The sequence below is a fragment of the Adiantum capillus-veneris genome, chromosome 1 (assembly GCF_014529385.1).
Source record: "Adiantum capillus-veneris isolate H3 chromosome 1, ASM1452938v2, whole genome shotgun sequence".
Lineage (NCBI taxonomy): Eukaryota > Viridiplantae > Streptophyta > Polypodiopsida > Polypodiales > Pteridaceae > Adiantum > Adiantum capillus-veneris.
This window is the reverse complement of record NC_140931.1, coordinates 151,387,565-151,400,729: the sequence shown is the minus strand read 5'-3', so window position 1 is coordinate 151,400,729 and position 13,165 is coordinate 151,387,565. Positions and strand designations below refer to the sequence as shown.

At 44.1% G+C, this 13,165-nt stretch overlaps 1 protein-coding gene across 4 annotated transcripts in view; it reads right to left on the bottom strand.

Moving 5' to 3' along the window:
• LOC147465806 (Ankyrin repeat family protein) overlaps positions 1–9,120 on the bottom strand; it is a 70,180-nt gene extending 61,060 nt beyond the window's left edge. For 3 of the 4 annotated variants that reach the window (XR_015189454.1, XM_086522068.1, XM_086522081.1), the window contains exon 1: positions 8,962–9,119. Coding sequence is in view for 1 of the 4 variants with exons in the window: in XM_086522068.1 (XP_086378194.1) it covers positions 8,962–9,042 (81 nt within the window). In the remaining 3 variants the exon portion in view is untranslated. Of the gene's footprint in view, positions 1–8,961 lie in introns of all 4 variants that reach the window. The other variant, XR_015189456.1, reaches the window with a different exon arrangement.
• Between the last annotated feature and the right edge of the window lie 4,045 nt (positions 9,121–13,165).

Genomic DNA, 13,165 nt, shown 5'->3' with positions numbered 1-13,165 from the left:
TCCCATAGATTTTACGGCCCTCTCAAGATTACAGATAAAGTCAATGACGTGACTTTTAGATTGGATTTGCCTCCTCATTGGCACATCCATAATGCTTTTCATGTAAGTCTCCTCCGAACATATGTTGGACCTCCTCCAGTGGCGCCACTACAAGAAGATCCTCCAGAAGTTGAAGAGACTGAGGAAATCCTTCAACCTGAACAGATAATACACCACTCTGAGAGACAACTAAAGTCCGGGAGCCTACATCGAAAGTATTTAGTCAAGTTAAAGAATTATACCCCTTTAATTACAAAGTGGATGACTGAGTCCGATCTCAAGGACTACCCAGACATCTTGCACAGTTATGTTGACGCTCTACAGTTGAGGTCAACTGTTTAGAACCAACATGGATGTAACTATATCAGACTTTGTAAATAATTAATTTATTTACGAGAAAAGAATTATCCAATTAGTTGTGTGCACATCAGAATAGATCTAGCAGTTCTCGGGCCTCGGGTGCACCCAAGTTTGGGCTAGAGCACCTCAGGGAGACCCTAGCAGAAAATACCCTGAAGCCCTAGTGATTGGGAAATCGGTCTTCCATGAAGGGGTAGATAGTAGCCTCAGATTTCAGGCTCAAAAAATTACGCGCGCTAGTGCAAGCACAGGAATGAGATGGGGTCCTTAGAACAACAGTAACCCTAAGGCCTGAATTATTTTTACGGCCTTAGGAAAATGATTTGCGCTAGATCAAATGGCCGAACAAGTGCGAACAGGTCATGCCAGAGCAGTGTCGATACGGCATTGTGCTCGGGAGCAGCTAACATTTCATTAGTAGCATCTGTGTGTGCAGTTGTGAGTTAATTTGCACATTTTATTAATAGCCTAGGGACTTTTAAATGTGAAAGTTGAATGGTTTTAAAGTTATTAAGTGTGCCACTTGGCACACTTACCAATGCAAAACTAGCTCTCTCTCACTCTCACCCTCTCTCTTTCCTAGCGCCCCCTCTTCCTGCTGGATTGATAAGAGCACCCCCTCCCCCATTTCTCAGTGTTGGCAGTGCTCCTACCCCCCTATTGTGAGTATGCTCTACGCATTGGAGCCCTCCATGGAAGCTTGAGAGTAGCCCCTTGCGACATATGTGGTGGCCTCGTGCTCCCATTGTCTAGAACAAGGGTTCTCATAGACATAGCCAACGTTTGGTGAAGTTTCATCGCGAGAAGTTGCAACAGGCACTCTCTTCGTAGAGTGTGGTGGCTATAAATTCTCTGTTTTCAGCCCCTAATGATCTCTTTTAGGGTGAAATTCAGCAAAATACACATAGAATCAAGTTCTTCTCTACCTACACTACGCATACACAAAGTTTGGTGCGATTCCATCGCGAAAAAGGTCTCTATTTCGGCATTGGAAGGTGCTCAGGTAAGAATGATTATGCATAAAGGGACACACTTTAGCGGAAGGTAGACTCTCATTATTGAGAGCTTCCGTTGAGTTTTGTGGAAGATAGACTCGTTTTCAAGAGCTTCCCAAAATCTTATAGCAGAGGGAAAATCCTCTTAGTATTAAAAGAGTAGCTTTCACACTCTCTCAGTAAGAAGCAGAAAAGAAAGAATAAAGGACGGGCTATTGCCCCGTTCTTGTGCTTGTAAAGATTCTCCCTTAGTAATAAAGATAATCTCTTTATGGGGGGGGGGGGGGACCAGCCCTTCTTCTGGTCCCCAATGAAGTGTCAAGCTTTTCCTCTCTCTCTCTCTAATTCTCTTGAGTATTTGAAATACAATTAAAAGTCAGTTTACGCTTCCGTATTTTTGTGACAGCAAACAAGACTTCTCCGAATGCATTAACCTCCTCAACGAGACTCTTAAACCGGTCCACGTCGACTACGATGCAGTAGAATGTATCATCAACAAGTACAACACCAAGCACAGACCGAGTGAACATGCCATTCTCAAGTTCAAAGACAAGTAGGAACGGCTTTGATTACTCAAACAATCGCATCTTCTCAAAGACACCGGATTTTGGATTGCCGAAGAACTCATCTCAACACAAGTCAAGCACAAAGGTGAATGAGCTAAAAAAAGTGCGTGCAGCACGAGCCAAAGGAAAGGGGGCAGTATACTGTGGAGGGAAGGCCATCATCCAGGAGTTTTGAGCTCCTAAGCCAACTCTCTGCTCACACAGGTTTCCTGTTGGGTTTTCTTTCGATGGACTCTTAGTCCTTAATTGATGTGTCGATTACCCTCACCTAGAAGAAGTGGATGTAATGTTTTCATTTGGTCCCATGGGTCATATCTGACCTCCATGGACGATAATTCTCTCTCTCTCTCTCTCTCTCTCTCTCTCTCTCTCTCTCTGTCTCTCTCTCTCTCTCTCTCTCTCTCTCTCTCTCTCTCTCTCTCTCTCTGCACCAACAGAGGCACTATTATGATTGGGCACACATTGGCACGGTTGTACTCATCCCATCCTTAAGCAGCATTTAACTAGATGGGCAGAGAGAGGGTGTACGGGCAGCAAGACAGGCAGATTTCAGGAGAGGTTCTCTCCTCTTGATCATATTCTGACACTTAGAGCCATTCTTGAGGAGAGGAGATCACGTGAGAGACGGCTCTATTGTTGCTTTGTTGATTTCCGCAAAGCCTTCAATATAGTGCCTAGAGCTAGATTGATGCGCAAACTGCAAGAGATGGGGGTACCCAAAAAGTTGATTTGGGGGATCATGGCTCTATACAAGTTAGTAGTGGGGCATGTACGCACTCCAGAGAGGATTTCTAATTTGGTTCACTCCAATATTGGGGTGAGACAGGGCTGCCCACCATCTCGTACACTATTTGGCATGGATGTGGATGAGGTTGCTAACTATATTGAGAGGGATGGTGATAGAGGAGCACAGTTGGCAGGGACATGGATCCCACTATTGTTAGATGCTAATGATATTGTGTTAATTTCTGGCTCCTCGAAGGGGATGCAGCGCCATTTGAAGGCTTTGTACACATTTGCCCACAATAGTAAATTGTCTGTTAACCTGGGGAAAACCAGGTTATGGTGTTTAACACCACACCACAGTGGGGTCACGAGGTCAGCACCCACTTTTACATATGGCGAGGAGACGCTGGAGTATACAGATACATACCTATCTTGGGGTAGTCTTCAATGGACCGGTGTTTTCATTGAGGAGAGCAGCAAACTAGACTGACGAGAGCTTATGCAGCCTTGGGAGGACTGGAGAAGATGTGTTCGCACGTTCAATTTTAGGAACCTCGAACAAAGCTGTGACTTTTTGACACTCTTGTGGCTTCCGCTATGCTCTATGGGGTTCAGATTTGGGGACCCTCGGTGGACCACCATGGCAAATCTGGTAGCACTGATGGTTGGAGATGTATGGAGAGGCCTCTAGTCTCTATGATCTCTCAAATGATTCGGGCTAAGGCCTCAGTGCCACATGAGATTATTCAAGCCAAGCTAGCTGCCCCCCCTCTCATGGTCGAGGCCCTTACTAGATCACTATCCTTCCTGCATAATTTATGGGACCTTCCTAAAGACAGATATGCTCGGCTAGCCCTTGAGTCATCTCAACAGCTAGCGCTATAAGGGGACACAGCATGTTGGCATGGATAGATGACATCATGGTTTTCAATCACATGAATTCAGCATGGATAGACTGCCTCCGTTCCGGTACTCCTTGGATGCACCCTCCCTATCTCTCACACGGACAGAGACCACTAGACTCATACGTCAGAATTTGATTTAGCTAGACACCAGGAGCACATGGATCATAGTCATAGGGACGCCCATTTTTGGGCTTCCCGTGTCAAAGTCGACGATGCGGAAGCATAGAGACCAAGAGGGGGGGGGGAGAGAGAGAGAGAGAGAGAGAGAGAGAGAGAGACTCCTAAATCAATCAACCTTGGCAATGAATAACTAAATGTGTATACAATGGAGGAAAGGGGTTGCTTATATAGCAACCTTCGTAAATTGCCCTACCCAAGACTTTGACAAATAAGTAAAATAAATACCTAAAAGCCAAACTAAATAATGGAATCACATTGGACAGTTCACTTGAGATACCAAAACTCTAACAACCTCTCTGCAGCTCATAGTGGACATCAATAGTGAAACCAAGTCGATGCAATAGTGGCCATCAACTGGATACACCTCGGTGTTGCTCTCCTCAACTTTGTACCTGAAAGTAATGCCATCTTGAGCATCGGTTGCCTTTGTAGAAACTTTGAACTGTAGACCATACTACATCCAATAATCCCCATTCGTGAACTATGAACACATCACGTCCAAAATATAAAACTCCAAGATAATAATGAACTATTGGAACACATCTTGTCCATAATCTGACCAACAACAATGGATTGGTGCACTCATCCATAGTGTGTTGTTTAGACATCTGATTGGTTCCCTACCAGATGCATGTGCATTGAACTCCGACCTACGGGTCCAAACACCAATAACTTGAACTCCAACACAAGCGTCCAAATTAATTATAATGAGCATTGCTAGCCCCTCTCTCTGGGCTGAAGCTAGTGGTGACACCTTCCTTTTGACTAGAAATCTGAGGTCGAGGCCACTGTGGCCACCACCACGTGTGCCATGTCGATCTCCTCATCGTCGAGTCACATTCATGACAATTGTGATCATACCTTGTGGGTACCGAGGCAGCTAACTGAGTACTGGTACTGCCATCCTCGTCCAACTAACCTTTACCGTTGTCCTCTAGCGAACTCCTAGATTTGCTTTTGACTTCACAATCTCGAGCCAAACAATTTGTCGGGTTCCTTGAGAACTGTGCCGATGCATAGGTCGCTAAATGGATGGTTGACGATCCGTTATCCATAGTTTTTGGTTGGTTTTGCTCGATGTTGTCGACCCTCGAGCAAGGTGGGGACATATTGAAGTTGCAAGATCTGGTAATCAGGTACCTTCTCGCACTCCAAAAAATGGCCATACAAACCAAGCCACAAATGCTTCAAGCCTTCTCCGCTCCTTCTGCTCTTGCTTGTCCAGCTCCAAGTCGCTTCACATGCCACGCCAAAACTTTGCTCGTTCAAGCCGCGTCACCGCTCCCTCTCTTCACCTTGATAGCAACCCTTCAATGCTCACAGCCCTAGGTGTTTCAAAAAAAACGATGGGCCATAATGCAAGGTGTCGCCAAAAAGGGGCTACTAGCCTTGCGAAAACGCTGGCCTTTTGCGCCCGTATACTCTGGCGGTCAAGGAGAGGGGAGAAGGTGGCGCCACACGGGCTGCCTTTGCAGTGTGTTTCAGAACGCCCATAGTGGCCCAAGGGGGGTGGGGTTGCAGCTACGCAAGGGGACTACCTCTGCAGCATTTCAAAACGCTCGTGGAGCAGCTATCCAGCACGCTGCACTGCAGCTTAAAATGCAGGAGGGGAAGGGCCTTGTGGGCTGCAAAGGGGCACTGTCAACAGGAAAGGGAGGGCAGCATTTTAGAACGTCGAAAGCAGAGCGCACGGAGAGATGCCGGCGATGAGTAGGGTCTTCTTCTTCTCTTCTCTTGCGCGCTGCTCCTCCACGCCAATGGCTTCAATCACCGAGCTACACCAAGCTCTGATACCAAGTCGACGATGCGGAACTGTAGAGACCAAGGGGAGTGAGCACGAGAGAGAGAGAGAGAGAGAGAGAGAGAGAGAGTCTCCTGAACCAATCAACCTTGGCAATGAATAATTGAATGTGTATACAATGGAGGCAAGGGGTTGCTTATATAGCAACCTCAGTAAATTGCCCTACCCAAGACTTTGACAAATAAGTAAAATAAATACCTAAAAGCCAAACTAAATAATGGGATCACATTCGGCAGTTCACTTGAGATGCCAAAACATCCCGTCCCCACTTGCCGTCCCGCCCTCTTTTTTACACTAAAAATCCACTTGAGCCAAGTCCCCTGTCCCCTAACGCATCTCTTGTGACTATGACATGGATACAGCCGACACAAGTGTTGGGCACGAAGATGGCTTTCTATAGAGAGCATCTTCTCCAACTAACAGAAGACGGATATGTGATCAGACCAGCCTATATGGACAATCATTTATCCTATGGGATACAATGTGCTATTGGTCAGATGTGCACATCATCGCATCAGCTAGAGACTGAGACTGGCAGATTTTGGAGAATACCAACAGAGGCCAGGATATGCTAGTTGTGTCATATAGAGCCAGAGACAGAGTTACATCACATTTGTGGTATACTATGAGATGCGAGGCCGCTTTCATTGTCAGAGAGGGCTTTGGACCATTGGCTAGAGTCATGAGATATCAGGTTCAGAGATGCCTCGGTTTGTTTTTGCTGGAGCTACGCAAACACAGAGAGAGTCTCTTGAGGAGATCAAGCAATGGGAGACATTCACAGAGGGAGATTACTGACTTCTTTAGAGCAAGGACTCAACAGCCACATGAGCATGCTTCACAGCAGACTTCAGAGCCCACTTATACCAGAGGCATATTAGTTGAGACAGCCATTGAGCTCAGGAGAGCTAGACGCCCTCATCTACGAGGGCGACCACGACATCGACGGAGGCTCCATCAAAATATCAAGACTATTCTAGCACGACATGGGAGACGCCCAGTACGACTATTTACAGAGGCGAACATTGGCGAAGCTCTTTAGCGACTAATGCAGTACTTTCTTGGACAATGCCCGATGTCGGGCATCCTCGGGCACTGATGATGATGATGATTTTAGTCTTTCACTTTACTTCACTTCATTTTTATTGTAGCCAGACATTGGATTAGATCTACCAAGATTGTATCAGTTTGGTCTCATAAGTCATTTTGGCCTTCTAAAGATGTTCAATATAACATTTCATTTCATCGTCTCTCTCTCTCTCTCTCTCTCTCTCTCTCTCTCTCTCTCTCTCTCTCTCTCTCTCTCTCTCTCTCTCTCTCTCTCTCTCTCTCCAGCATTATTTACTATTTAGGTGTTTTTTATGCCTCCCGTTCCACGCCATTCCCATTCCCACCCCCAGCCTTTCCCCTGTTCCGTGGGGATCCTGTCATCAATCCCGTTCCGCATTCCGGGGAACTCTGGACAAAATGCCATGCAAATGCAAATGTCAAATGCCACAGCCACAGGTGTATAACTCATAAATGCATTCACATAACATGAATACATGAAGTCCATCCGTTCAAAGCAAGTATTCCACCAAATCCACCTAGACTCTTGCCTGATCATACAGCAAGCCAGCTGCTCAAGCATGTGCTTAGAGCAGGATTATTTCCTCTACTCAAGGCGGGTATACCACCAAGTCCAAACAAGAATAAACAAGTCAAATGAGTTCATATAGATACCAACCAGATCCCAGCAAGCTCAGTCCATATCAAATAAATATAGGTAGTACTCAAAGAAGAATCAAACAGATCAAAATAAGATCAAAAGTTCAGACAATTGGAAAGTAATATCTCAATCACGATCAAACAAGTATCCAATTCTACTAGCAAACAGATTCTTGTCCTCGAATCCATAGAAGTGGACATCCATCTCCCATCCCTCTAAAAGCTTTTAAATCCATCTTCCTTGTCCAAATCAGTCCTGCTATCTATTATCTATCAACAAACAAACATCAGGTAGACACATGCTAGTATTTTCTGTAGAAACCCTGATTTGTTGCTAAAAACCCTAATTTTTTGAATTTGTCATGATCAAAATCTATTCAACCAAATGTGTATTGTTCTTCAAGAGGATCAACGTTGACTTTTGCAACATATCCAAATTTGCAACCGCCAAGAGATTTTGAGATGTCTCTGAAACACAAAAGCATCAAAAGCCCAAAAGGAAAAACGAGCTTGTCAAGCCATGGAAAGGATAGCCCGCTAGCTGCAAGCTCCAACCTCTCAAGCTTGATGGTGAGCCCATATTGGCTATATGACTGGGAAGTGAGCCAGATGTCCATTTCTTATTCTTATTTATGTGAGAGTTTTGCTTGTGTCATATCATGAGCGCAGAATGGATCCTCGCAAGAGACTTAACACTCAAGCTCAAGGTTGAGCTCGTATTGGTTATATGTTTGGGAGGTGGGCCAGATGTTTTTCTCCTTATGCTGATTTATGTGTGAGTTTTGCTTGTGTCATGTCATGAGTGCAGGATGGATCCTGGCGAGGGGCTAACACTGAGGTAGGTGTGCTTCCCGAGGAGATGATTTTGCAAAAGGTGGCAAGATTGGTGGTGCCCTATATGTTACTACAACACCAAACGATTTCTTCTTATCCATATTCGATGGATATGTATGGCTGTAATGGGGTTGCTCACATGCTTCGCACACTCTGGCCCTTCGAGAGAGTTCTCAATTACACCCCACAACAGAGAAACAAGCTGAATGTGTTCAAGAGAGGAAAGAAAACCCTAGCAGGCCTGCTTGCTGAGCAAAAGAAATTTGTGAAAACCTTCTTGCGTTGCACAATGTGATTGGATGTGCTTGCGCGACTGGCCCTCAGCCTACGTTTTATAAGCTGCATTACTAGCTGGTTTGCTCATGTGATGAGAAGGCATGGTTGATGGTAAACAATGCCGATCTTTCAACTATATATACCGTAGTAATGGTCTCCTACCACAAGGTTGAATCAGCATTCGTGTGTTTAGGGATTGAGGCAAGCGCAAAAGGGATTTCAGAGCTTGTATGAATTGTGCTTGCTAACTATAGTGTTTAATGCACTCAGCTTGTAAAGCCTGGATCCTATAGTTTTAGCTCTGTTTATCGATCAGATCAATCATAAAATAACCAACAAAAGGATGTCAAGCTTAACTTGTGTATTGAGCTTGCACTTTTTGTGCCAGCATAGAGAGATATGCTGCTTCCTTCGTGAAAATATTGCAGCTCCCAGTTGAAATAGAAAAGATGCGAAAAAGAGGACGAAGACAACTAGTCTCCAACTACAAGATCTCGTTGGTGTCGGAGATTGATGGACAACACAGCTCTCTCTCTCTCTCTCTCTCTCTCTCTCTCTCTCTGAATACATACCCGGCGTCTGAAGGTGGAGAAGGCCGAGCCGCAAACTGCGCAGCGGGCAGCTTCTTGGAAGATGGGAGGCGTCTCCTCCATAGCGTCGCAAAGCGCTGCCAAATTCTGCCTCTGCTCTAGGTGGTCGCAGCTCAAAAGTGGCTGGTCAACAACAAATACCCGCATTTGGAACTGGCATATCCTGGAAAATTACCAACATAATCTAAATTTTGTTGATTCAAATGCTTTTTCAGAGGAATACTAGCCTCGGGACTAAGTGGCACGGACATGGGAGGGTGGGATCTACGGCGGGGGCATTGTGGGACATAGATCTCAGTGGCAGTGCCGAAAGTAATACCCTAGATTATTACTTTTTGTAATAAAAAGTAATCTAGGGTATCCTAGATTACTTTTGGCTGTCGCCCTTTTGCATACATGTTTTAAGTAAATTAGGAGCTCCACGTTTCAGAACACGCATGGCGTAGTGGTTAGGGTATGCACCTCTCATGGGTGACGTCACGGGTTCAAAACCCACGTCCGCAAATGGGGGTACCCTAGATTACTTTCAAAAGACGGGTACCTTAGATTACTTTTGTAATAGAGTACCCACATTCCAGATCTATGCCACAATCTCTCGGCCGTAGATCCCACCCTCCCATGCCCGTGCCACTTAGTCCCGAGGGAATATTGCTAGGTTCTTAAACTTTTCAATAGCCAGGAATATTCTTATCTCCACATGAGGTATTTACCTCTTCATCTCGTATGAAGTCCCTTTTCAAAAGGAGTGTGATTGTTGCAGGGTTCGAATGCAGGCGGTCAGCATCAGCAATCACTGCTATAAGCCAAGTGGGCGAAGGGTTTGCGTGATCCTGCCTGCGTTGAATAGGTTTAAAAAAAACCTATGAAGCAGCCCCTGGTAGTGGCATCTCGTCGCCCATTGCCTTTCCTTGGCAGAGCTTTGAGAGAGAGAGAGAGAGAGAGAGAGAGAGAGAGAGAGAGAGAGAGAGAGACAGTTACACTCAACCGTAGTTGTAAAGACTGCCATGTACTCAACCTCACAACTAGAAGTGGTCGCAATAGGTTGCTTCTTGCTCAAGCATGAAACAAAAACCACTCGTGTGTCATAACAACCAACCCAATCTCCCTAACATAGTGATAATGCACCTCAATGTGCTTGTGCAAGTATGGAAAATTGGGTTCCTCGCAACTGCTAATGCGCTTTGACTGTCAATGTAGATGATGTTGGCAGTGTCCTATCTAGCACCCAAATCAGCTATAAGGCGTCTGAGCCATACACACTCAACCGTAGCTGTAAAGACTACCCTGTACTCAACCTCACAACTAGAAGTGGCCGCAGTAGGTTGCTTCTTGCTCAACCATGATATGCATGAGCTGCCAAGCATGAAACAAAAACCACTCGTGTGTCATAACAACTAGCCCAATCTAAGTCTGAAAAAGCACGTAAATCTGGCGGCAATGATCCCCCCTTGGGATAAAATAACCCAAGATGTAAAGTGCCGCTCAAGTAGTGAAAGATCCGCTTAACAGCCTGCCAATGCTGAGACCCTATGCTATGCATAAATCTGCTAACCTGTGAGACTCCAAACTGAATATATGGCCTCATATTGCATACATAAATAAGGCATACAACATCAATTTGGTAAAGAGTGGCATCGACAGGATCACCAGCATCATGAAGACTTAACCTCAAATATGTTCCCATGGGAATGGCAATAGGCTTGTAGTCCTCAAGTCCAAACTTATATAGCAATGTCTCTATGTAACGTGCCTGACACAAGGCAATACCACCATCACACTGCTTAAATTGTATGCCTAAGTAATGATGCAACAACCCCAAATCTTTCATCTTGAAAGTAGCATTCAAATCAGCCTTAAAATGAGAAATATGTGTCTCATTTGGACCAGTGATCAACAAATTATCCACATATAGAACAACAATGAGAAGTGCATCACCCTCACGCTTTACATACAAAGTGCTTTCTATTGGACAGTTACAAAAGCCTTGTTTAACCAAATGAGTTCTAGCCTTCTCATACCAAGCACGAGGAGATTGCTTCAACCCATACAAAGCTTTATTATATTTTCACACTTTATCTTCTTGTCCTTTTATGACAAAACCACACGTGTGGCTGCGTTACATAAACTTCCTCGAATATATCACCGTTCAAGAAAGCAGTAACAATATCTGATTGATGTACATCCCATCCAAAATGAGATGCCAATGCACATAGAAAATGCATAGTAGTCATATGACAAGTGGGAGCAAAAGCTCTTCATAATCTATGCCTTTCTATTGTGCATAAACCTTTGCAACAAGTTGAGCCTTATAGTGATCAATCTCACCATCCGGCTCGTGTTTCAAATTATAAACCCACTTTGTACCAATGGCCTTTTTTCCAGGATGCAAATCACATAAAGTCCATGTGTCATTTTCTATAAGTGCATCATACTCTAATTGCATGGCAACCATTTTTTTTTAATTCTGTGCTTCATCAAAAGATAGAGTTTCCTCTACATCACATAAGCTAGAAACAACCAAAGCATAACAATCGGATGCATAAGATGCATGGCGAGAACCTGAACGAGTACAACTAGACAAAGGTGCATCCAATTTACTGTCACGCAGAGTATGCACTAGCCATTTTGGCATACCTCTAGCATGTTCATTCTCAGCCCTTTCCACATCAAGTATAGCATGTACAACTGCATCAGAAATAGGCTGATCCGTAGCATTTTCAAAAACCCCCATAGATTGTTCATTTATCTCGTTGGAATTTATATTTAAGTTCCCACCACTAAAAAGAGGCAACAAACTATCATAAATGTCCTATGAGCTTACATTACTATCTCTAGTACATGACAACAAGGGATGAACTTAATCTTTCACAAACACAACATCTCGTGAAACCAAGATACGCTTTGTTTGTGGATGGTACAACCTGTAACATTTGCTTTCAGTACTCTAACCAACAAAAATGCATTTGACATCCTTATCACCCAATTTTCTGTGTTGCGTTTGTGGCACCAAAGCATAAGCCAGACAACCAAAAACGCGCAAATGATCAATAGATGGCTTTTGATCATGTCATGCTTCATATGGAGTCATAGACTGCAAAGCTTTCGTAGGACACATGTTGAGTACATAAGTAGCACACATGATAGCCTCAAGCCAAAATGCATGTGGAAAAGCTTGACTTTTGACCATACATCTTGCCATCTCCGTAAGCGGCCTGTTTTTCTTTTTAGCAACACCATTTTGTTGAGGTGTATACGGCACTGTACATTGGTGTTCTATCCCACAACTAGCCAAAAATGCATTAAACTCATGAAACATATCCTCCCCCCCTTGATTTGAACGGAGGGTGCCCATAGTACATTTAGAGACATTTTCCGCCATAGCCAAAAATCGTTTGAAGCACATAAACACTGCATACTTAGCTTTAAGTGAATACACCCATGCATGCTTGGAGTATTCATCAATGAATTAATTCAAGAAGTAAAGGTGGTTGCCCAAGGACGGAAGTTGCATGGGCCCACAAACATCACTATGCAAAAGCTGCAACCTGCATGTAGCCCTTACTAAACCATCCTTTGGAAACTTCAAACGCTGCATCTTACCCAAAATACATCCTTCACAAACATGCTTCATTGGTGCTTCAAGAGGTGGCAAAGAAGCAACCATATTAGATTTTTGCAAAACGTAGCAAACTGGCAAAATTTAGATGCCCAAAAAGTGCATGCCAAAGTTTTACATTTGAAATGGCCTTTGAATCCACAACTGCATTTGCAAAAATCTACCCACACTTATCATACAAAGTGAGCTTATACATCTCACGACACAAAATACTAGATGCAACAATTTCATCACAAAAAATGAGATCATGAACAATACATTTGTCATCCACAAATTTGACAACAAGACCAAGTCTAGCAAGTGCATATACAGAAAAAAGATTCTTCTTGATCCCAGGTACATAAAGTGCATCAACAAGTGTGAAAGAACTGCCATTCGCAGCAGTCAACACAATCTTTCCAACTCCCTTGATCAGATACGAGGCATTGTTGGCACACAAGTGATTGTATTCCCATGAGGGACATCCTCGAGAGAGGTAAACAAGTCACGATGAGAGGTAATGTTCTTTATAGGACCACTGTCAAAGTACCACACATGAGCATCTGCAAAAACTGACATACATGCGTCATG